This window comes from Notamacropus eugenii, chromosome 3 (assembly GCF_028372415.1).
Source record: "Notamacropus eugenii isolate mMacEug1 chromosome 3, mMacEug1.pri_v2, whole genome shotgun sequence".
In the NCBI taxonomy this organism is placed as follows: Eukaryota; Metazoa; Chordata; class Mammalia; order Diprotodontia; family Macropodidae; genus Notamacropus; species Notamacropus eugenii.
Window position 1 is genome coordinate 146,747,357 of NC_092874.1, and position 26,152 is coordinate 146,773,508.

Sequence of the window (26,152 nt, forward strand, 5' to 3'; positions counted from 1 at the left end):
CAGAGAAAGTCTGTTAACCCCAAGGTCAGAAAAATATTAAGTAACACTCAGTTTGGAACCCAGGATCTCTGATATTCTTTTTACTGAAGCCCGCTTCCGCTTAACCTAAATAATTTTAATATCTTTATGGTTGTATGAAATGCCGGGTTAAAAACCCTGTAGATTACTGCTTTTTCTTCAGCATGGTTAAATGGAATGGTGAACTTCAGTAGAAGCTACAGCCTAATGACAAATGCTTTCATAGGTAAAGATGGCACAACTGACGCAGCATGCAATTTGAGTTATTTTTCTGGAATTCTGGGAAAATTGATGCTGATCCATATGTTCTTCAACTTGTGACAGCACAGCTTGGTGTTGGCGGTGATGGTGGTGATGATTCTCCTTTGTCCTCATTGAAAGTCCTCTGCTTTCATTGATTTTGTTTTCTTATTCCTTGAAGGGCAGCTCGATGGTGCAATAGATAGCATTCTGGGCCTGGAGTCGGCAAGACTCGTCTTGCTGAGTTCAAATCCATCCTCCAGTTTCTTATTTAGCTATGTAATCCTGGATAAGTCACTTAACTCCGTTTGCCTCAGTTTCCTCATCTGGAAAATGAACTGGAGAAGGCGATGGCAAACCACTCTAGTATCTTTGCCAAGAAAACTCCACATAGGGTCATGAAAAGTCAGACACAACTGAACAACAGCATTCATTCCTTGAATTTCCCTACTTTTGTTTTTGTTACACTGATTATTCTAGGTTTTCTTGCCTCTGAATTTCTTCTTTCTCCCTTTATATTCCTCTTCCTGCCGGTGCACTGTTCTCTGACCTTCTTTATGTCTCTGTTCATTCCATTGGTAAATTGGTGACTTTAAGTCATTGCTTCTTTGTGGATGAGACCCAGATGTATATATCTAGCCTTTACCTCTGATTCTCTGCTTTATAATAGGGTTAACTACATAACACCTCTACTTTTTTTTCTTCCACATTTAGATGACACTTTATGTTATACAAATCACATTCTTCACAATAACCTTATGAATTAGGTTGAAATATACAATTTCAACTTAATCACTGTCCAAAATTAAACATCATTTTTCTTTCCATCTCTCAAGCTGACTTCCTTTCCTAACTATATCATCTCTAACAGTAGTAACACAATTCTTTCACTATCCCTGACTGGAAACCTTGAAGTTATCTTCATCTCTTCATGCATTACTGCATTTGGAATCATAGAACCTTGGCTTAAATCATAAGATTATGGACTGAAAATGGGAAAAGACTTGCACAGACATCATGTTCAACCTCTTACTAGCTGGATTAAAGGATGTGAACAATTCATTGACCTTTCAGTGAAGCGTTTAGTGCAAAGACTTTCATGGTATCTTTGTGGAAAAATGGAGAGAATTAGGTTAGATAGCAACAGTATTGGAGTGGAAAGAGTACTCATTGAAGTCAGAAGACCTGGGTTCAAATCTTATCTATGATACAATAACCTTGAACCAGCCTTTTAATCTCCCTCTGCCTCACTTTCCTCCTTTGAAATTCCTTCTGGTTCAAACACTATTATGTATGATCCAGTGGTTGGTTGACTATACACAAAATACCCTTCATCCTACACGTTCTTTATGACCTAGTTTCAAAATACCTATGAAACATTCTCTAACTTGTCCAGGTTATATTGATCTGTTTTCTGAACTTCCCTTACAACTACAGCGTATGGTACAAAATTTAGTATTTAATTATTCTTCAGTTTTTTCATGTATGTTAGTGTTGTGCACCTAACAAGATTCTAAACAAGAACTCATGTCTTTCTTCTATAAAATCTATAGCATCGTGAGGCATATAGTAGAGGCTCAATAAATACTAATTTTCATTACCACATCCACACAGAGATCTAAGACGACTCAAACTTTGCAGTCCTACAAACAGGTTATCTTCTTTTCTCTCATTTCCCTTCTCCCATTCTTACAAACCATGGGGAGAAGGCATTGTTGAGCAAACCAATGAATAAGTTGTATATGTACTTTTTAAATGTTTAATAAAATGACAATAAACTTCTCTATAAAACAACACAAAAAGAAGGGATTTTCCCTCAGTTATCTAGTCATTTTACTTAGTCCTTACTCTGTATTAAACAATGGGTACAAAAATGTAAGATAAAAGTTCTTCTCTTAAAAAGTTTACAATGTAGTTAAAGGGGTAAAATTGTCATGTGTGACACAGCAATATTTTACTTATATATTAAATTATGTGGGTTAGGAGAACTGATCTGTTGAAAAGCTCCCTAAATTTTTTCTTTCTAGTAAAACTTGTACTGGGCCTCACAGTTCCTTTATTTCTATTGGCTATTGTACTGACTGGTAGATTCATTCCCATAAGCTAAAAATAAAAGACCATATGAGCCACGATAAAAATTCCTTATTCCCTGTTTCCTTGAGACAAATTACCCATTTGAGACAAATTAATTCAAAGATTTTATTTTTTATCATTCCTATTTTAAAAATTTTAACTTTTTTTTTTTTTGCCATTTCAGCTAAGACTGTGAATTGTGGTGTTTTTCAAATGAAGCATTGAAGAGTGAAGTGAAAGAAAGTCATAATGTATGGGAAATAAAAACCTCTTAAGTAATGTCCATTCACCTGACTTTAAATATACATATTTATTTCCTTAGTAATGCAAGAAGCCTTTGTGAGAAACAGGAGCAAACAACTATATCTTTTGTGCACACCTAAATATTATTGGAAGATAAGCTACATCAGTCAGCAAAGAAGTTTTTATACAGGCAAAATAAGAAATAAATGTATCAAAAGTCACACATTTGTTTGTAGTAAACACTATTGTAATCCATGCAGCTGTATTTTACACATTGGAGTTTTAAAACTTAGCACTTCTGCACCCAAGGGACTAACAAAAGTGAACATTCATATGTCCCGTATTAAAAACACCTTGGACTCTGTTTCAAAAGCTGTTTTTGGCAATCAGAATGAAATGTTTTCACGTTTCTCTAAATTCAAACCAGGAATATTGAGAAAAAAATCAGAAGTTGACATATTAAACCAGAAAAGTGTTAAACAAGCTTCTGGCACCAACACTCTGAATGATTCCAGTGGCAATAAAATAAAGAGCCCTTTTCCGGAAGGCAAAATCTCAGACCCTTCTTTGGAAAGCCCAGCGAAGATTGACCCAGTGTTAGAAAAAGGTCTAGAAGACGGTAAGCAAAACATTTATTATACAAACTATATAATTGCAAAATTTGAAGAATCGTTATACTTTTTATCAAGTCATATAAATTCATACTTTACAAATATGACTGAAAGAAATGAAAATAACCGTGTGCAACAGGATACAGAGATAAAAGAAGGAAAGGATGAAGCTGAAATTAGACAGAGTCCTTCTAAGGAAGTAGTTCAACTTAAAGAGAAGGGGACGGATTCACAGTTTCTTTCTGCTACCGTAGCTCACCCTGAGGAGCTCACTGGGACATCTGATGCTCTTCCAGTTTCTGTTAAACAGAGCTTTGCCAACTTTCTTGCACGACCTACTGACAGTATGCAGGCGCTTGTGGGTGCTTACATCGTTGGACTTGTACCCAAATTGAAGGCTGATTCAAAACATTCAGAGGAGTTTCAAGGGGGAAACCCTGCCGAGGAGGCTCACAGAAAAGAAAAACAAGATGAAGAGAAAAGACGCTTATTTCTTCAGCGAGAAAAGGCAAGGACTTCCTTATAATTAGGTTTAACTTCTTTTTGGTATTTGTCAAACTTGGGATTTTCTCTATTTTCTTGATTTTTCCTTAAGATTTAATATTTTTCCATCTTGTCAGAGTTATTGATTTCTCTTTCTGTATATTTTATAGATTATTGAAAGGGTGAGTATAGATAACAGGACCCGGGCTTTAGTTCAAGCATTAAGAAGAACGACTGACCATAAACTCTGTATTAACAGGATCGAAGAAATAACTTTTCATCTTCTAGAATTTCCTGAAGCAAAAGCAGTAGCTGTCAAGGTGAGTTTTTTAATTATAAGTTCTCAAATAGAGGGATTCTCATTTTTTGGAATGTGAGCTCTGACTCCCAAGCCAAAGAGGCAGCTTTTGAGAAAACTAAGTTATTAATATATTCATTATACATATATTGATTAATATGAAAATCATAATTCCCTTCTCATTACTTTAAGTACTACATAGTAATTGCAAAGTTTTTCTATCCATCTGACTAATAAATGTCACACTATTGGTATTAAATAAGCTTTACACCTAAAAACTGGAGGGGTTTTCTTGGCATCTGTTGGTTGGCTCACCCGGTACCTATCATTTTATTCTTTAGAACGTTAAAAAATCATAAACTTATCAACAAGAATTATCAAATAAACATAAAAAATAAGAGGCAAAATGAAAGCCTCACCCTCTCCCACTTCTTTTAACAATACAAAATCAAAAGAATGAACAAATAGATTAGATGTTTTTCTTCTATGTTCTTTTCCTTGCCTGTCTAAAATTCTGCTACTTTGGGGCCTAGTTACCTTCTTCCTTTCTTTTATTCTCAGTGCATGTACAGTTCTAGTTCTTTAGACTCACTTCTCATCACTTTCTTACAAAATGTTCCATATTTCCTTATTTTACATTTATTTTTTGTGGTAGGAATATTGTTTTAAAGGAATATTGTTCCTTTAACATACCATAATTTATTTAACTATTTGTCATTTGTTTTGAATATAGACTATTTCCAGTTCTTTTCCTATTACAAGTAGAGCAGCTATGAATATTGTGCTTTGGAGAGATATTTCAGTTCTACTTTTGGGATAGAGACCTAGCAATGAAATCACTGAGTCAAAATATTTTGAGTGGTCTGCGATCCCACCAAAACTATCTTAGAGTGCCTGTCTCCTTATAGTCCTATCAATATTGGATTTTTAATTTTTAAAAAAGTTTTTCTCCTCATGGGTGTAAAGGAGTTTGATTATTTTTTCATGTGGTTAGTGATGGTATACATTTCCCATCTCACAAATTGTGTTCTTGCTCCATTACAAGGAGTAGGAGGTGGGTTGTTAAAATTATTAGTCAATTTTTTCCCCAATAAGAAAATCCATTGTTTGTATTATAAACCTATAAACATGAATTTCTGAACTTAATTTAGAATTAGATTCACCAAAAAACTGACCTTACTCAGTGCTCTCAACATTAATAAATTTATGTTTATCATGAATATTAATAAATGTAGTAATAAACATTTATACATGTTCGTTGAATTTGTTGTTAATGTAGCTACAGTTTCCTTCCAATGCCTAATTTTTTTTGTTTGAGGCAAAGTTTAATACTGAATAGTGATAGAACATAATTTTATTTCCATTTTAACTAGTGATTCATTTTGTGATCTGGAGTAAAACACTTTCCTTCGCTTCAGTTATCTCAACTGTAAAATGAGAATAATGTGGATAAATCTAAATGAATTGGCCTTCTGTATAAAGTATTACATATGTACAGAATATAACAATTGAATATCATTATAGTAACATTTTGTGACATGTCATATATTTGCTAAGTAGAGTTTTTGTTAACATTATCAGAAGTGTGTTGGTTAATATTTTCATCAGTTTGTGAAACTTTTAAAGTGAAGTTGATGATGAACAATGATTTGGACATTCTCAGTCTTACCTGATGTTACCAGAATTCAGATATATTCTGTTTTAGATGAAGACTGCCTCATTGGATGTTACTTGTTCTTATGCAAGTATTCAAGTTCTTGTTATTAAAAGAAGCTCATCTTTCATTAGATTTTAATACTTGGTTATCACGAAGACTATTCTCCCCTTGATGGAGAAAAACTGACATTCCAAAAAGTGAACTGAAATAGCAAGTGTCATTAAATGTCTGTCAACTTTTCACTTTATGTACAGTTTATAATTCATGATCTTCCAATACCCAAATTTTGTTGAAATAGGGAGATAATTGCTAACATTTCATATACCTAAAATAACTTTGCTCTTATACCAAAAGATACATTAAAAAAATAAATTTATTCATACCTTTAGTTATTTGCATTTATATTTCTTATATCACTTATCCCTCTTCCTCCAAAGGATCCATTTCTTAAAACAAAAAAATAAAAGAGGGAGCAGTTCCAAGATACCAAAAAAAAAAAATCAGTATTGAGCATTCCATACCCATTTATCTCCACAAAGAAGTAGATTGAGGTGGCTTCTCATTTTTCTTCTTTGGGGCCAAGGCTGATTATGATAATGTTACAACATCAAATTATACATTTGTTTATAAATATATTAAAAATTTCAGTAGTAAATTTAGTAAAGGGTTATCCTAAAAGCAAATGCAAAGTGATCCCTTGAAATGCTTTTTTGAGGATATAAAAATGGCTATTTTTAAGTGCCAGCTACAGCCCTACGTTCTGCAAAAAGCCTTTCCTAGGTCCCTTAATGTTATTGCCTTCCCTCTGTTGGTTATTTCCAATTTATCCTTTTCCTATCTTGTTTGTTTTCAGTAGTTTGCATGTTGTTTCCCCCATGAGACTGCCTGCTCCTTGAGAGCAGAGACTATCTTTCATTTCTTTGTGTACAATACTTAGCACATAGTAAGTGATTAATAAATGTTTATTAATTGATTGAGTGATCAGTTGTAGGTGCTTAATAAAGCCTAGTTGTCGATTGGAGTATTGCAGGCTATTGCTTCTAGCTTAACAACTCATCTACAAAAGCTTTGCCTTACTAATCAAGAGATAATTGTAAATCCAATCTCTTATGTACAAATCAATCAAAACCGTGCATAGTATGAATGTATTAAAAACCCCCCAAACTCTAGATAACCTGAAGAGCTATTTTTTGACCCTTCTCCTATATTAGAAGGTTCCCAAGTCAATCATTCTCTATGAATTGATTTAGCTGGATCCAGTCTCCATTATATCTCATTTAGGAGAAATGGAGAGGAATCTTTTGTTAACTTGTTCAGAAAAATGCCTAATAAGTCAAGCCTATAGATTATGTATATATGTATGTATATTCTTTTTTTTAAATTATTGATTTGAGAGTATATTTACCCATCATGATTGTATGCTTTCATCAGCTGGAGTAGGTTGTAAATTTCATGAGGGAAGAGATCTTGTCTTTATATTCTGTAGCTTAAGTGTTCCATAGTATTGTCTAATACTCACCCAGTCAGTAAATAACCATTTACTAAGCACTTATGATCAGTAAGGCATTATGCTAAGCCCTGGGAATATAAAGGCAAAAGCTAAACTATTCCTGCCCTTAGGAACTTACATTCTAAAGGGAGAGGTAACATATACATGCATAGATGACATTCCATACACATATAAAGGAGAAGAATGATCATCTTGAATGAGAATGCACTAGTAGCTTGGGATACTAGGAAAAGACTTCTCTCCAGAAGGTTGTGCTTTAGCTGATTCTTGAAGAAAATGAAGAATGTCAAAGAAGTGTAGGGGAAAAGCATTCCAAGCCTGGGGGACAGCCAGTAATTAGCATCAGAAATGGGAAGTAGAACATTGTGTATGAGAAATATAAAGTAGACTATTGTGACTGGACTGTAGAATGCATGGATAGGAGTGATGTGTAAGGAACCTGGAGAGGTAGGAAGATGTCAGGCTATGAAGAGCTTTAAATAGTAAACAGGAGTTTGTGTTTGATCTTTGTTTATTGTTGTTTGTCCTATGTTCTCAAAGAGGACCAGTGACATCAGGAAGGTGACAGCATATCTTTCAAGTGAATTGGATTTAAGCAAGTCAGGGCTGTGCAGTCACCAGCCTCACTCTGTCCTCTGGAGCCATCTGGGTGCAGTGGCAAGATACAGATCTGGATGACTGGAGATAGGAAGATATTGGAGTTGAGCAGAGGAGTGTAGGATGACCTGGTCAGATTTGAAGTTTATAAAAGTCACTTTGGGAGCTTCATGGAGTATTTGTTTGTATGGGAGGGGAAGCTAGGTGGTGCAGTGGATAGAGCACCAGTGCAGGAGTCAGAAGGACCTGAGTTCAAATCTTACCTCAGATACGTGACACTCACTAGCTATGTGACCTTGGGCAAGTCACTTATCATCCTGGGTCATCTTCCAGTCATTCTAATGAATATCTGGTCACTGGATTCAGATGGCTCTGGAGGACAAGTGAGGCTGGTGACCTGCACAGCCTTCCCTCACTCAAAACAAGTGCAAGTCATGTCATCATTTCTCTGATGGCCTGGTCTTCTTCAGCAGCAAAGGATGAACACACACACAGATTGGTATGGGAAGGGGCTTAAAATAGACCAAATAGGAGATTAGTTTTCAAGTTCCACCCATTTGGGAAAAGTGGTTTTGGGCTGTTACTGCTGGTCTTACTCTGATAGAGTCACTCAGCTTCCCTCTCTGAGGTTTTTGAACATTCCAGTGTTTGTTCATTTAGTGGTCTGGGGAATGTTACTGTATTCCCTATACCAGTAGTTGTAGTCATTTATTTCAGTCATGTCTGACTCTTCATGACCCCTTTTGAGGATTTTTTTAGGAAAGATACTGGACTTGTTTGCAGTTTTCTTCTCCAGTTGATTTTACAGATGAGGAACTGAGGCAAATTGGGTTAAGTGACTTGCCCAGGCTCACACAGCTGATGAGTATTTTGATTTGAGCTCATGAAGATGAGTCTTCCTGACTTCAGGCTGGGCACTCTATCCACTGCCTCACCTAGCTGCCTTTTATACTAGTGGTATCAAAATCAAATAAAAATGGAGGCTACTAAACTATACATAAAGATCCCTGCAGATACATATTGATTTAGAAAGCAACATATTAGCATTATCTGTATTTTACTGTATTTTTATTTATTTTGTTAAATATTTAATAATCATATTCTAATCTGGTTTGTGCCCTACCTGGGAGTGTTGTAGGCCTCTGGGTTTTTGAAACCTTTGACTTACATAATTTTATTTAGAGGGCTTAGAATGTAATCTTGAGTTTACTGAATAGCATTGAAAAAGGATTTTAGAATCTTAAATCCCAAAGTGAATTCAAACCTCTGAACTTTCATCTTATATTATACTTTGCTGAGATTTTCTTAATTTGTTAACAAAAATTTTTTCATTTGGTCCGATCTATCAGAAATTTTATTATTAAGTTTGCTAGAATCTTACAAATATAGATCGTGTAGTTTTATTTCTTCATTTAAAAGCAATTAACATTTTATTCCAAAGTATTGGGATGAAGCCATATTTGTCATTTTCCTCTGGTGATAAGTATTGTAAAGAACAAGTTAAATGGGCAATAATTTATTACTTTTTCTTTCACTTAGCGCACATAGTAGGGACTTTATACATGCCTATTGAATTAAACATAATGTTCTGTTAAGCTTTTGTTATGATTCTTGTGGGAAGATTTTATATTATGTATTTTAGGTATCTGCATTTTCTCTAGTCTAACAAAAAAAGTTTTTACTTGAGGTTGATGTGTTTTTACAAAGATCACGTAAGTGGTATTATTTCTAAACAGAATATTGACATGAGATTCTTGAAAACATGATAGAAACTTTTCACTCTTGCATTTTAAAATTCATAAACTATATCTCCTCTTCAGGAAAAACTTGTTCCATACTTACTACGACTAAGAAAAGTTAAGGATGAAGCTCTTCAAGCTACTATTAGGGAAAATTTGGCTTTAATTGGCTATACAGATCCAGTGAAAGGAAGAGGAATCCGTATTCTCACAATTGATGGTGGAGGAATAAGGTACGACTGGGGAAAATCTGATGCTTTAGTTTAGAGCTCATCTTAACTTCATGGAAATTGTACTACCTGATTCTTTAGTTAGAAAATCAAACATGATTGCATTACATTGTTACAAAATCAAACTTAGGTTTGTGATTTTCTCTAAAATAGTTTTTCATAAAGGAAACTGGGTTTTGCTTGCATTCTTTGTTTCTTATTTTAAAAGATACTTTGGCACAAACCTGAAGTTTATTTTATAACACAGGTGGAATAATGGGTCATCCACATTCTTTCAGTTGGAACCTCATACCTCTTACTGGGGCATGTGCTGCCTGCTTACTCTGATTTGTCTGGTTCATTCTATCCTGCCTTTCCACTAGCAGATCTAGGTCCCTATAGATAACCACATGGTTATCTTGAAACCAAGATAAGGGCCTATGTGTAATGCTGTTGTAGGGAAATATACTCTCCTGACTTACCACTCTAGCTCATCAGATAGTATGGTGGATAGAATATGGGACTTGGAGTAAGGAAAACTTAAATTTGAATCCTGCCTTATTATCTTTGTAACTTTGGGCAAGTCACTTGACCTCTCATCTCAGTTTCCTCCTCTGTAAAATGGGTATAATAATAATTATTTCAGGGTAGCAGTGAGGATCAAATGGGATAATAGTAAAAGTGCTTTGTAAACATTGAAACACTGTATAAATGATAGCTATTTTTATTAACAATAATGACAATGATTATTTTTCTCATCTCCCATCAATGTGTTTCTATTTACACAAACTAGTCATTCATTAAGATGACACTTTTAGATCATAAGATAATTTACTTCACAATAAGTTTTTTAAAAAGTCACACATTCTCTTAATAATGATAACTGACATTTATGTAGCACTTTAAGCAACATAGTAAGCAAGTGCACAAATAATAAGTTACAATCCACACATAAACCTGACTAACAGTCTCCTGTTAGTGCCCTCATTGACTGTGGTACCTGGACAAACACAGGGAACCTGGAAGGTAGACACATCAGAGAAGCAAACCTTCATGGGCTCAAGGTAACTTATAGCTCCTGACCATAATCTTCAGTGCTATTGGTCCTACGTTACATGAAACTACTCACTGCTTTGTCTTTTAACTGCTCTTTAAGTGGGCAAATCCTTCTCTCTTTTATACTGGAATATTCATTTTTAAGTTCTTTCATATCACAAGCATCCTTAAAAGAGGTTTAGAAAGTGTTATATAGAGCAGCCCATCCAAATCTTCACTTATCAGGTTACTTTGTTGTCCAGTCAGAGCAGAACTCAGCTTGAGGAGAGAGCTTTGGTTGATTCCAGGCAAAACTGGCCTAACTCTTCTTATTCAGCCAAGCAGTAATTTTCCCTTCCTGTTTTTCCATCTCCAACCAGAGGAGGGCAGAAGAGGGCACCGTGCAGTTCTGAAGAGCTTCACTACTCAGTCTTGTAGTGGCACTTGAAGGTCGATACCTGAACTTCCTGACTTCATTCAGCCAGCTTCTTTCAGCTTGACTGCTTCCTGCTTCCTTTGGTTATCTGTTCACACACACAGCTCTGATGGAACTGCTTTTCCAGTTCCCAACTATTATTTCCTTTTCTATCAAATTCTTCAATCTTAAGCTTTAGTCTCTTCTATATTCTAATGCCTTAATCAGAACCTCTTGACTCTCAATGACTCCCCTTTGAAATAAATACTCCTTCTTGAATCATACCACAGTCTCCAGATATTTATGATTCCTCACTTTTAAAATTTTACCCTCATAAGTAGTAAAAAAAAAAAAAAAAGTTAAATACAAATGAACCAAGCGATCATAATGCTCTGCAGGTATGTATTCTTGAACCATGTCTTCAAACTTTGATATTTCCAGTTTTCCATACATAAAGGGGCTTTTTTCTGTTCCTTCAAATGTTCTAACTGTTCACATACAAGCAAGGCATTATCTGATATCTTTCATAAAGTAACTTAAGTCTTTAAGTCTTTTTTGTTTGTTTGTCTAAAACTTTTCAAATCCCTCCTGAAAACCGCTTCTTCGTTCACTTTTATTTTTTTTTCGCAATTTTAATTAAACAAAAGTCCCTTCCCTGCTTATAAAAATGTTCATTTATATCTTACACACTCTAACAAAAGTACTTTTTCTGCTCTTTCCAGAACTAAAAACTGTTTCATGTGAAATATTACCCCTTAATATTCAGATTTTAATGAAGTTCATTTTTTGTAATATTTTATATTACACGAATCTGTCAAACATAAGTCTTGAAATTCTTGAAAATATTTTAACATTGTAGTATATTTGTTTTATTTTAATCTTTCACATCAGTGAAGTAGTGAGTACTAATGTGTCTGTAGCCCTACATTAGATTTGTCAGAAGATACAGAAGCTTTCTGAAGATACTTCGAGAGATAATGCTAACAACATGAGTAACAGGTTTTAGCAGTCAGAGCTATTAAAGTTTGGAATTGTGTAGTACTGAGTAATTTCTGGTTATTGTTGTTGGAGCGTATTGGATAGGGAGTTCAGTAAGGGTTGAACTTGTATGGAAGACTTCGTGGACCCCAAGGGATGGGTAAATTTTATATAGATGGAGAGAAAACATAGAGGATATTACAGTAGAGGAGAATAGTGTGAGTAAATGTGTGGATGTTTGAATGTTAGGGTTCTTAGTATTTATATATTTTTGGAATAAGTGAGGACATTGACTGGAATACAGAAGTACATGTTGTAAAGTCTTAGGGAAGAAGATTGTGTAAGTAGGATGAGTCTTACAAGGTGGAAGGTTCTGAAATCTAAGCAGAAATTTGAACTTATTGTAGTTGGAAATAAGGAATCATTGAATGACGTTTTTAAATCAAAAGGAATGACATTTTGAGAGATTGAAAAAATTAGATTGTGATGAACTGCTTGTTTTCTTGTGCTCTCAGGCCTCTTTTTTTCTAGACAGATCTGATTGATCACCTATAAGTCAGGCCTGTCCATTATAAGAGTGGCCCTGAATTCTGGCCCTGAATTGAAATAAATATTTCCTACATTGGAAGGTAATTGGCTTAACTGTTAAGTTTCATTACTGGTTCTGATGCCTTATGCCCATTATTTTACTGCTTTAGATTTTGACCTCTTACTGGTTGGACTATTCATCCTGGGTTCATGATCTTTGTTATCCAAACCTCCTGATTGGAGAACCCTTATTATTTTGTCTCTTGTTCTAGATTCCTAATTCTTTCCACTTGTTTACCTGGATTTAACTATTTGTCTTTTTGTATCTTCAGTACCTGCTTCTTCTTTCCTACCTTAACTTTCTTCTTTATACTTGGTCAAAAACCCCCTTTGTAGCCCTCTGATTTATCGTACTTGCTAATGTCCCTTCTCCCCAGTTAAACTTCTGGTTCTGGCCTCACTCTGGCCTGTTGCTACCCAAATCCTGATATGATAACATAATAAAGGTTAAATTGTAATTATGAGGAGACCCAAGCAGGAAATCATTTCAGTAATCCAAGCACAAGGTGATAGGATTGTGGACCCAGCCACTGAATTACCTGTATAGTAGGTTTTCCTATAAATTTAACTATTAAAATTGGACTATTTCAATAACTTTTATGAGATTTAAAAAGGAAAAACTTGTTACACTTTCTAAATTACACATCCTTCAAAATGTCTTTATGCTCATTTATATATTAATATGTCGTGAATACCATTTTAGAATAAAGTGGAAATGCATTTCTAGGAAACTTGAACTAGAAGACATACAAATTGTGTGGAGTTTTTATTCACTTTAAGTCCTTTTTCCGTAAAGCAAACATTTTAATTATATCTTTCTCCAAACTTTGTTACAGAGGTGTGGTTGCTCTTCAGACTCTGCGAAAAATAGTTGAACTTACTCAACAGCCAATTCATCAACTTTTCGATTATATTTGTGGTGTAAGCACAGGTAATTGATATTGCAAATGATACATACCATTAACCCGTTTGAAGAAAATAATAATTTTGAAGAGTAATTCTTTTGATAACTGCTATTTTCTCAACTTTCACATTTAAATTTAAATATTCTTACTGTTTTTCAGAGAATAAATCTCAAATATTGAATGTTATTGAATGTAACTTAAGATGGCATTCTTTGGATCTTTAATAAAATTTTAGAAATGCTTATTATTGAAATGTAGTTCTCAGTATAAAATATGAATTACTGTGTTGTGCTACATTCACTTCCTGAAAAAAAAGTAAGGCACTATGATTAAAGAGCAAACCATTTGGTTGCAATACAGCATAGTTCAAATCAAAGTGGTACATATTGAGTAGAATTAATCTATGTTAATTGAGGATAGCATTAAAAAATTGTGAATAACTAAAAAAGAGCAGGTGATTAAAAGCATCTTTTTCTTTTCTTGAGCATTACATGATTCAGTTTATAGTCAATTTACCTTTTTAATTAAGTTTCTTTTATAGACAGATATTAAAAATGTGCTTAAGTGCAAAGTTGAATAACAGTGCAAAAAATATTAGTTACAGTACAGGATTTAATTTTATAACCAACTCTTATTTATCTGAAATTGCATTGTAGTTAAACCACACAAATTTAAAACTTGAATTCTACTTCCCCTCTCCCTGCAACCTAGTATATTTTTGAGGGTTCCTTTTCTTACTTTCCTTGATTTACATTGCAACAGTGTTCTAATTTCATTTTTTTGTAAAGACTGGTAAAATGGCAGTCTTTATCAGAGTTCTTTTAAAATTAGTAAGTATATTTGGGAATGTCCACATATCAACATTACATTAACAGGAAATTAGAGGTAGGTAAGACTTATTCAAAATTACCTTTTGTGTTCTGTTAGGGATTGTTTCTCATACAATGAAGAGAGAATTTACAGTCAGCATCCACACTGAGAAATGGAAGGTTTGCTTTGGGGTTGTGGGGAATACACTACGGTAGTATGTTGTTGTTTTTTTTTAATTGCTCAGGTAGGAACATTCTTACCATTAAGTAGCTTTGTGATTTACTTTTATTCTTTATCATATAGGCAGCTAGGGGGATAGGGTATAGGACCTAGCATCAGGAAGACTTAAGTTCACATTTGGCTTCAGTCACTTTCTAGCTATGTGATCCTGGATAAGTTATTTAATCTCTGTCCAGCTCAGTTTACTGATAATATAATAGGGATAATAAGAGCACCTGCCTCCCAGAATTTTTAAGACAATGAAATGAAATAATATTTGTAAACTGCTAAGCATAGTGCCTGGCACATAATAGGTATTATATAAATGTTAGCTGTTGTTGTTATTGACTTATTTTTCTCTTTTCCAATTTTTTTTTTTTTTTACTCTACTCATTCTTTTCCTTCTTTTCTTTATCCCCAGCTTACCAGTGATACCCACAGGCCTAACCTCACAGGTGATACTTAGGGCTAGTTAGATTGATCACTTTGGTTAAGTACCTTGTTTTGATAACTTCCACCATACTTTTTCTCAGTCAGACCAAATCTTAACTATTGTGTAGCATATCTTTAGGAATAAAGGTCACGGAAAAAAGGGAAGCCACTCAGAGGAACACCTTCAGATCATGCTGAAAGATTCTGAATTTTTACCCTGGAGAAGGAATGATTTGGTGGGGAGGGAGGAAAGAACAGGAGAGGAAGGTGGTAGATATGATAGCTTTCTTCAAGTATCTGAGTGACTTTCACATGAAGTAGGGATTAGATTTGTTCTGGTTGGGCCTGGAGGATAGAACTAAGAGTTAAGTGGTTGGAGTTTCAAAGGAATAAGTTTGGAATAAGGAAAAATTTCCCAACATCTTATTAGATTCAGCTTAGTGGTCTAACTTTTTTGTATCCTTTAACATGTTTACTGGTTCTTCTGGTTTTGTGTCTATAAATTTGATAAGTATATTTCCTATACTTTTATCCAGGTAATTTATAAAAATGTTAAATAGAAGGAAGCCAAACACATATCCCTAGGGCACTCTGTCAGAGTCCTCTTTCCAAGTCAGTATCTAAGTATTCATGACTACTCTTTGTGTCTGGCCATTCAGGCACCAACAAAACTACCTATCATGTGTCCGTATCTATCTTTTTTTACAAGAATAGTGTTTGAGATTTTGTTAGACACTTTGCTAAAATCTAGGTCAACTGTACCTACAGTTTCCTTACAGTCTAGTAATTCTAGGAAATGAGGTTAGTCTGGCATGTCTGTTTCTTGATGAAGTTGTTCTGGTTCTTTGTGATTACTGCTTCCATTTCTAAATTGTTTACTAACCAGTCCTTTAAAAAGACTTCTTCAGATTTTTCCAAGAAAAAAAGTAAATCTCCTTTATAAGTATAGTTTGTCTTCTCTTCCCATTTTTGAAAATTGAAATATTTTCTTTGTTTCCTTTTCTGTGACACTTCCCTTACACAGTGTGGTTTTTGAGAGAGCACTGACATTGGTTCAACAATCAGAGCCACTAGTGTTTTTTCAGTATCCTAAGATATTGTTCATCTGCGCTTAATGACTTGCACTCATCAGAGCCATCCAGTTACACTTTTCTTTTGTCTTTGGAATCAGCTCTGTTAGACTTTTTGGTTTCCTTTGGCCAATGTCGACATACTTCTTGAAAGAGAAAACAGAGGCAAATTAAGAATTGATAAGTTCTGCCATATCTCCTTCCTGTGTTCTTTTTATCCTCATTTCCTTAGCTTTCCTCACCAGCCTCAAATCTTTATGACTTTTAATCTCATATTTTTAGTTCTTTCCATATACATTGTTGTAGTCATAGTTTCTATGGTTCTGTGTACTTTACTCTGTATCAGTTCATATGTCTTCTTATGCTTTTCTGTATTCTTCCTATTATTCTTTGTTTCTTTTTTTAAAAAATTTGATGTTTTTTGTTTTTTACATTTCCTACTATATACTTCCCCCATCCCCTTCCTGATTGCCATCTCTTATAAGAATTAAAAAGAGAAAGAAAGAAAATTAGCCTATTAAAAAAGTCTAGCATTATATTCATTGTTCCACACACATGGACTCCTACCTTTGCAGATCTTTGCTTTGGGTCCTGGCTTAATAATTATAATTTTGAAGCATTCAGAATGGCTTGTTTTGTTGTTCTTTCCATTTTCGTTATAATCTTTGAGTATATTATTTACCTGATTTTGCATATTTTACTCTTCATCAGTTAATATCTTCCCATGCATCTTTGTATTCATCATGTTCCTTGTCTCATAGAGCCCAGTAATATTTTGTTACATTCATGTAACATAATTTAACCATAATTGATAGCATCTATTTTGTTTCTAGTCCTTTATTAGCACAAAAAAGTAGTTATAAATATTTATTTATACGGGGTCTTTCTTTTTGTCATTGACTATAGAGCAAATGGCTAGCAGTAGAATTTCTCCAAAAAAGGGTATAGTCATTTTAGCCATTCTTCACATAATTCCAATTTGTATCGGATATAGTCATTGTATCCAGTAGTTGGGCCAATTGAAAGATTCACCAACAGTGCAGTGCATGCCCACCTTTCTATAATCTCTTCAGTCTTGACAAAGATGACAAAAGATCGGAGTAGTTAATTTGCTGGATGTGACATGAAACCTCAGGATTTTTATTTGCAGTCCTCATAGTCGTGAAACAGAACATTGGTTCAATATAGTTGTTGTTAATAGTTTGAAATTCTTTTGAGAACTGCTCATACCCATTGACCATTTATCTGTTGAGGAATGATTTTTGTCTTTATATGATAGTTCACATATATCTTTAATAACAGACTTTTAACCAGATAATTTTATTTAAGAAATTTTTTTCCTATTTGACTGATTCCATTCTCCCAGTTGGATTAATTTTATTTTTGCATAATTTTTTCAACTTTATGTAATCAGAATTATCTAGTTTATGTTTTGTCCTTACCTCGATCTCTTGTTTGGTTAAAAATTCACTCACTAGCTAGTGCTGAAAAGGATTCATTTTTCTTTTATTTTTTTATAGTATGATTTTTAATATTCAGGTCACATGTTCATTTTGAATTTCTTGTGTATGATGTTGGACTAAACCTAGAGATGGTCTGGACTTCATTTCATGTCCTCTGATTCCAAATTCGTTGTTTTTTCCTTTGTACTATGACCACTATTATTTTTATCTTCTTTCTCTGACTCTTATTGGATGTTTTTTCACTTATAGCACATATACGTCTGAATCATCATTCTTTGTAGCACAAGCAGCTACTTTATCATCCGTGGGCCCTGCTCCCTCCTTTTTAGAAATTGATTGTTCTGTTACTTAGCCCCTCCCCTTCCTTCACTTTTTTTTGCCCTTTTTCCTTCTGGTATAGGTGAGCATTCTCTTCTGCCTCTTTAGATAATTTTCCTTCTTTATTTGTACATTTAAGACTTCCTTAATTTTTTAATTGTATTCTCATTTTTGGCAAGCTTGGTTTGGAACTTAGATTTATATAGTAAAATAATTAATAATTTAAGTAAAGATGCTTGTTTCTTTTTTTCTGTCCAGTAATCCCAACAACAAAGTGACACCATTTCCCTAAGTTGATGATACTGTTATAGTTATAACTACTTTCAGAGTAGAATGACAGTTCAGAGAAAATTTGACCTTATTGTGTTAGTCCTGGTGACATGATAAAACATAATATATTTATGTAGAAAAATATTTTCATGCTATTTTACTTTTTTCTCTGAGTTGTATCCCAATTATTACTATCCCAAGTTATTCAGTGACAATTTGAAATATTTTTCCTACTCCCTCCTTTTGAAATTTTTTGTTAGCTTAGGCTCAAATTAATTTAACACACACTAGGTGGCAGTATTTGCTTATTATTAATTGTAAATTAGCTTTTTAGAAAACATTGCATGTACCTACAAAACTTCCCTGGGCTAGTTCAAAGGAATAATGAGTTGATATCTTTGTCAGGTGACACATTCAGCTGTCAAAGCTATATGGTCACTTCATTCTAGTAAAGTTATGTATCACAGTAGATTTCCCTTCTGTCACTTAATGGAAAATAGAAACTATTATGTGTATAATTTCTTTTTTGATACATTGACATTCTTTGTTTTAGGTGCCATATTAGCTTTCATGTTGGGATTATTTCATTTGCATCTTGATGACTGTGAGGAACTTTATCGGAAATTAGGAACAGATGTGTTTACCCAGAATCTTATTGTTGGAACAGTCAAAATGGGGTGGAGCCATGCATTTTATGATAGTGAAACCTGGGAAACAATACTTAAGTAAGTTGCCATTTCCATATGTCCTTTTAGTTAGTTTTTATTTGAAATGCTCAAAGAGGATAGATATATTGCTCATCTTTTAGAAAAGGTGATTGTGACTGGCACTTAATATAGTGATATAATATCATCAGAGAAAGCTGAGTTTTGGTGAACTGATTTTAATTTATAATTATCTACAGACTGTCACATAATTCTCACTGTAATTTTCCTGATAAGTATAATTTGAATCATTTGCAGTGATTTTACATTTTTAAGTAATATTTAAAACCATTAGAAACTATTTTTAGAATTTGCTGCTGCTGATTTTTATTTAATAGATGATAATCTACATGGTTTAAAAAATGATGTCGATGTAGATTTCCTAAGAAGTTATGAAGTATGTAAAAGCAGTATAAATTGTTTCTAGAAGAAAAATTAGTTTTTTTCTGTGCCCTCTAACTAACTGCAAAAGTTAGTCTTCTTTTCCCTGTACAATATGCTAATATTTTTGATTATATGTAGTTTATCATTGCTAGCAGTGAGTTTCTTTTAAAATAATAATAGGTCACATATTGTAACACATTAAAGTTTAAAAAGTATTTTCCTCATAACATCCTTGTAAAGTTATATAGTGCGCAGGTCTCCTCCCTATTTTTGCAGATGAATAGACACTATGATCCAAAGAAATGAAATTATTTGCCTGGCCAATATGATTTATAAGTGGCAGTACCAGCATGCAGACTTAGGTTTTGTAAAGTCAAGCCCACTGCCCTAAAATTTAAATTAAAAAAAAAAAATCTTTGAAAGTTTCTTGTTTAGAACTTTTAAAAAATTTATTATTATTTCATGCTATTTGGAATTAGAGATATGCTCACTTTCCAGACTACCACATTAATTTAGGATTAATCTTGGCTGCCACACTTTCTCATCCCTATCAAGTATTAAAAATAAGCAAGCGTGGCAGTTAAAAACTAGAAAAACAGCTATTAAGGAGTACGCAGGGGACCTGTATTAAGCTGCTTCATATAAAAAGTAGCAAAGAAATTATAGATATTTGGATTAATTTCTGTAACCTCATTGAAACTGAAGCAAAGCAGACTAAAATGTTTACCTAACTCCTCATTATAGTGGTTTATGGATTTAATTATTTTTGTGTTGATAGTGAAACCTAATTCCTGAATGTTCATCTGATAATTTATATAATAAATTCTGTATAGTATAGTAGTTGTGAGTTTTACGTATATTATCTCACTTGATTCTCATAACAGTGCTGTGAAGTAGCTACAGAATCATTATCCTTGTTTTAATGAATGAGGAAAGTAAGGCTGAAAGTGACTTTGCCAGTGGTCACACAGTTAATAAAGTATCAGAGGTAGATTTTGAACCCAGGTCTTTCCTGGGCTCACTTTTGCTGTTCTCGTTGTACCTCACTGCTTTCATTAATTGTACTATCCAAATGAGGATTTTTAGTTCAGTAGAGTTCTTCACGCAGACTAAGACAAATCACTTTCAAAAGCCCTTTACTGGTTAAGTCATATTTTTCTTAGAAAGCAATTACTCCAGCACCATTAGAGATGAGCTGAGCTGAAGCATGTCACTTAACTACCTCAAATTTGCATACTGAAGAAACTGAAGAAAGAGAGTTCCTCATTAAAAGAATGTCCAATTTATTACTGATCACAAAGGCCTAACTAACCTAATGAACTCCAGGGCATGCTGCCAAGCCCATTATAAGTGAACTCAGGTCCTTTTCAAGATCTCTTTTATATTTAAACTAATATAAGGTATCTTTATAAGAGGCTTGAAAAAAATACCAAAACAGCACACAGATTATTCAGATGTACACTGGGACTAAAGTCTATTAATATACAGTACAAAGTTTTGTGCTCAATTCTTGATCTTAAAAAATTATTTTTAAAATTTGCCACTAATAACTGGTTACTCTGTTCCCCTCACATTCCTGTTCACTTATTTTATCTTCTAAAGCCTTTCTTTTCCTGAAATCTAACCAAATGGCTCACATTTCTATAATGTAGGATAGTATTAAATGTGATAGGAGACAAATTTTAAAACTAAGCTCAACTAATTGAATGAATACTTTGCTTACTAACTTCTCTAGATTATTCAGCCAAGAAGTGTTTACTCGGTATCTTTTATGTACTTTACTATGAGGATCCTTAAATGAAATAGCTTTTTTTTTTTTTTATCAACTCAGTATTCATCTTCCCTGTAGACAAAAATATTTGGAGCATAAAGAATTGTTTCATGCATGTTAGTCATATCTTGCTTATCAAATTTTACACTCCATGAAGAGAAATAGTTACAGCTTTTTTTGTTGTCACATGATATTTTGGGGGCACAGTCATATTGTTTAGGAAATGCTTGTTCATATATGATAGTTTAAAATGTAATCACTTTGTAAATGCACTTTCAAATAGATTTTTATGTCACCCACGTTTTTAAAATGTAATCACTTGGATATAATTTACTATTTGTTATTTTATAAAGGGATAGAATGGGATCTGATCTAATGATTGAAACAGCAAGAAATCCCAAATCTCCTAAGGTAAGTGTAGAGTCATATGATTGTGAAACTTATAGGAAAATATTTTATTATTTATAATTACTTTTTAAAAGGAAGAAATAACAGAGCTCTTCAGAATAACACTTTTTTTTTGAATCCCAGTTCTGACCAGGTTTTATAAATGCCTGATTTTTTAAAAATACTGTAAAATGGTAAACTTTATAATGGTCTCGAGTGGTGTAATAGAAAAAGCATTATATTCCACCCTCAGTTCCTTTTTTTGGTAGATCAAGGAGTTGCAGTAGATATAATTTACCTCAATTTTAGCAAAATATATGAATCATTTCACTTTTGATTATGACTATTTACTGATTGATTGACTTATCCCTAATTGATTTTTTTGGCCCATTCACTGAAGAAACTTTCCTAACCCTTTGCATCCTTCTTCAGACCTCCTGTGGCTGCCCTTCTCCACCCACTTAGCTGAGAACTTTGTCTCATATTTCACAGAAAAAATTGAAGGTGTTTACCAAGAGCTTTATCTTCTCATATCTCACATAATGATTTTTTGCTGCTGTCTCCTCCTTTGCTTGTCTTACATGAAGAGATGGCCCTTCTCCTAGCTAAGGCAAACACCCCTACATGCACAACTGGTCCCATGCCATCCTTTCTTCTCCAGCATATTGTTTCCTCCATCACCTCCAATCTTTTATTTATTGTTCATCTTTTCCTGTCTACTGTAGGCTGCTTACCTACTGCCTTCAAATATGCCTATGTCTCCAATGTCCTCAGAGAGCCCTCATTTGATCCAGCCATTCCCACTAGTTACTGTCTCATAGCTGTCTTCCTTTTCTTGGCTGAACTTCTATAATCAGTGCTTAAACTTCATTTGCTCATACTCATACTTGATATTCTGCAGTCTGGCTTCTGACATCGTCATCAAGAAACTGCTCTTTCCAAAGTGATTTTTTAATTGCCAAATCTGATGACCTTTTCTCAATCCTATTTCTTCTGACCTCTTTGTAGCATTTTGACAGTGTCAGTCACTTTCTTCTCCTTGACAGTTTTTCTCACTAAGTTTTTGTGACTGCTGTCTCCTGGTTTTCCTCCTATCTATCTTAGTCTCTTTTCCTGAATCTTCAGCCAGGTCATGCCTATTCATCATAGGTACCCCCCTAGGCTTTAACACTAGGACCACTTCTTTTCTCCCTCTATAATATTTCATTTATTAATCTCATCAGCTTCCATGTACTCAAAGAACATCTCTATGCAAATGATTCCCAGATGTGTTTATCCAGCCCTAACCTCGCTACTGACTTTGTCTCACATTTCTAGCTGCTTATTGGACATCTCAAGTTAGTATCTTTTAAATATCATATGTCCAAAACTGAACTCCTCTAGAAGGTGCTTAATAAATGTTTGACTGATTTCCCTTCAACCCTCCCCTGTTCCTAACTTCCCTTTTACTGTCTAGGGCACTACCATCCTCCCAGTCACCCAGGCTCGCAACCTAAGTTTTATCCTCATCCCCTCACTCTTACTCCCTCCCCACATACAATCTTTTGCTAAATCTTATTGTTTCTAATGGTATAATATCTCTCATGTGTACCTTCTTTCTTCTAACACTGCCACTATGCCCTGGTACAGACTCTTATCGCTTCACATCTGGACTGTTACAATAGCCTTATGTTTGGTCTCTGCCTCTATATTTCCCCTACTCCAGTGTTTCTTCCTTTCAGCTGTCAAATGGATCTTCTTGATGAGCAAATCTGACCATGTCACTGTCCTATTAAGTAAACCCCAGTGGCTACCTATAATCTCCAGGATCGAATATAAAATCTATTTTTTTTTAAAATTCCTTTGTAACCAGACCCCTTCTATATCTGCAGTCTTCTTACACCTTACTCCTTACCTCCTCTTTCCCTGCCCACCTAGTCTATGATAAAATGATACTAGCCTCATTTTTGATACTCCCGTCTCCTGATACCAGGTGTTTTCACTGACTGTCCCACTCTTGAAGCTCTCTTCCTTCCTTATCTTGATTCCTGACTTTCCAGACCTCCTTCAAGTCTTCTTCTGAAACCTCTTCCTAGTCCTCCTTAATCTTAATGCCTTCCTTTTGAGTTTATTTCCAATTTATCCTGTCTGTATTCTGTTTGTACATGAGTTTTGTGTTATTTCCCCCATTAGAATGTGAGTTCCTTAAGAGCAGGACAGTTCTTTGCCTTTTCTTCCCCAGCATTTAGTACAGTTCTTGGGCAAGTCACTTAAACTCCCAGTGCTGTAGCCACCTAAAACTAGAGACTTACCAAGAAGATGCTTATCTGCATTGGTAGAAGGAATTTCTTCTTCTGAGGAAGGTAAGCTAATATATCATACCACAGTAATAAAATCACAGGGGCAGTTCCTATCCCAATCTCTATGGCATCAAGAATGAGGCATGTGTGAAAGTATTTTGCCTTAGTGAGACAGTATTCGAATTATTTTTTAAAATATTTTATTTTTTCCAATTACATGTAAAAACAATATTTAATACTGATTTTTAAAAATAAATGTTGAGTTCCACATTCTTTTTCTCTTTTCTTCCCTTTCCCCTTCCGAGACAGCAAGCAATTCAATATAAGTTATACATGTGCAGTCATGCAAAACATTTCCATATTAATCGTGTAAAAGAAAACACAGACCAAAAAACAAAGCAAGAAAAAGAAAGTGGACTTCAGTCTTCTTTCAAACTCTATCACTTCTTTCTCTGGATTGGATGGCATTTTTCATAAGTCCTTTGGAATTTTCTTGGATCTTTGTATTGATGAGAATAGCTAAGTTATTCACAGTTGATCATCTCACAGTGTTGCTTTTTACTGTGTACAGTGTTCTCCTGGTTCTGCTCATTCCGCTATGTATCAGTTCATCTAAGTCTTTTCAGGTATTTCTGAGAGCATCCTGCTCATCATTTTTTGTAGCATCATAGTGTTCCATCATAATTGTATACTGTAACTTATTCAGTCATTCCTCAGTTGAGAGGCATCCCCTCAATTTCAAATTCTTAGCCACTACGAAAAAGCTGCTATCAATATTTTTGTATGTGTATGTCCTTTTCCCTTTTTTATGATTCCTTTGGATACAGAACTAGTAGTGGTAATGCTGTGTCAAAAATTATGCATAGTTTTATAGCCCTCGTTAGCCCATATATATGTTATATTTTATATAACATACGTATGTTAGCACATACCTATGTTATATATATCATCCCTTGTGTATAGCCCATAGTGCCACATTGCTCTCTGAAATGGTTAGATCAGTTCATAACTCCAACAGCAATGCTTTAGTGTACCAATTTTACCACATCCTGTCTAACATAAGTAGTTTTCCTTTTCTGTCATATTAGCCAATCTCAGAGTTATTTTAATTTTCAATTCTCTAATCAGTGATTTGGAGCATTCTTTCATATGACTATAGTAAGCTTTGATTTCTTCACCTGAAAACCACCTGTTCATATCCTTTGGCCATTTATCAATTGGAAAATGTCTTGTATTCTTATAAATTTAACTCAGTTCTCTATATATTTGAGAAGGGAGGCCTTTATCAGAGAAACTTGCTGTAAAAATTTTTTCACAGTTATGATTACTGTTTATTTCCTTTCATTCAATTTTCCCCATTTAGCCTTCTCCCCTTCACCTCTGCCCCCCTCAAAAGTGTTATGTTTTTGACCACCGCCTCTCCCATCCTGTCCTTCCTTTTATTAGTCCCCTTCCCTTTCTCTTCTCTCCTACTCCTACTTCCCTGTAGGATAAAATAGACTTCTGTAACCAGCTGAGTGTCTGTTATTCCCTTTGAGCCATTTCCAAATAGAGTAAGGTTCAAGCATTGTCTACCACCACCAACCTTTTCCCCCCACTGTAAAAGCTATTTGGTCCTCTTTTGTGTGAGATAATTTACACTATCATATCTCCCCCTTCTTCTCCCAGTTCATCCATTTTTCTCATCCCTTAAATTTTTATTTTAGGTATCATTCCATCATAGTCAACTCACACCTGTGCCCTCTCTCCATACGTACTCCTTCCAACTGCCCAAATAAAGTTAAAAGTCCTTAGGAGTTACAAGTATCATCTTCCAAGGCCTGCTGTAGACTTACTGGGGCTCAACCTGTGTTGGGCTGTGCTCGGCTCCAACGCCAGTGAGACAGATTTTTCCTGGTGACCTTCTAAGTTGTCTTGGGGTGGAGAAATGTTTCACCTTGTCCTTTTGTTACGTCTGCCCTTCCATAATTCATTTTGAAGCATTGTTATAGTTACTTGGAGGGGAATTTGGGGGAACTGTAGGTAAGTTCCTGCCTTTTCTCTGCCATCTTAAGCGACCAAATTGTCTTAGTTATGAGTTCCACACTTTAGAAAGGACATTGTAGAAGGGCAACTAGGATGGTGAAAAGCCTGAATATCATGTCACTTGAGGAGAAGTTTAAGGAACTAGAAATATTTGACCTGGAGAAAGGAGGATTTCTGAGTGATAGTATATTTGAAGGATTCCTTTTTCAAAGGAAATAGATTTGAATAGATAGAAGTTGGGAAGGGGGGAGAGAGAGAGAGAGACTGTTTTAAACTTTATTGAAGTCAAAACTTTTAATAAGATCTATCCAAAAAAGGGAATTTGCCACTCAAAGAGAGAGTTCGTCCTCATTATTGATCTTAAGGCAAAGCTAAATGATCTCTTGTCAGTTATGCTGTACAAGGGATTCTTGTTTTAGGT

The 26,152-nt window shown here is 34.4% G+C and overlaps 1 protein-coding gene across 1 annotated transcript in view; it reads left to right on the top strand.

Annotated features, from left to right (window-relative positions):
• The first annotated feature begins 2,515 nt into the window (after nucleotides 1-2,515).
• The window catches only part of PNPLA8 (patatin like domain 8, phospholipase A2), a 40,605-nt gene continuing 16,968 nt past the window's right edge, over nucleotides 2,516-26,152 (top strand). Inside the window, exons 1-6 of the mRNA XM_072653029.1 lie at nucleotides 2,516-3,693; nucleotides 3,839-3,988; nucleotides 9,551-9,702; nucleotides 13,531-13,625; nucleotides 18,735-18,906; nucleotides 21,394-21,451. Coding sequence (XP_072509130.1) covers nucleotides 2,656-3,693; nucleotides 3,839-3,988; nucleotides 9,551-9,702; nucleotides 13,531-13,625; nucleotides 18,735-18,906; nucleotides 21,394-21,451 — 1,665 coding nt within the window. The 5' untranslated portion in view covers nucleotides 2,516-2,655. The remainder of the gene's footprint in view (nucleotides 3,694-3,838; nucleotides 3,989-9,550; nucleotides 9,703-13,530; nucleotides 13,626-18,734; nucleotides 18,907-21,393; nucleotides 21,452-26,152) is intronic.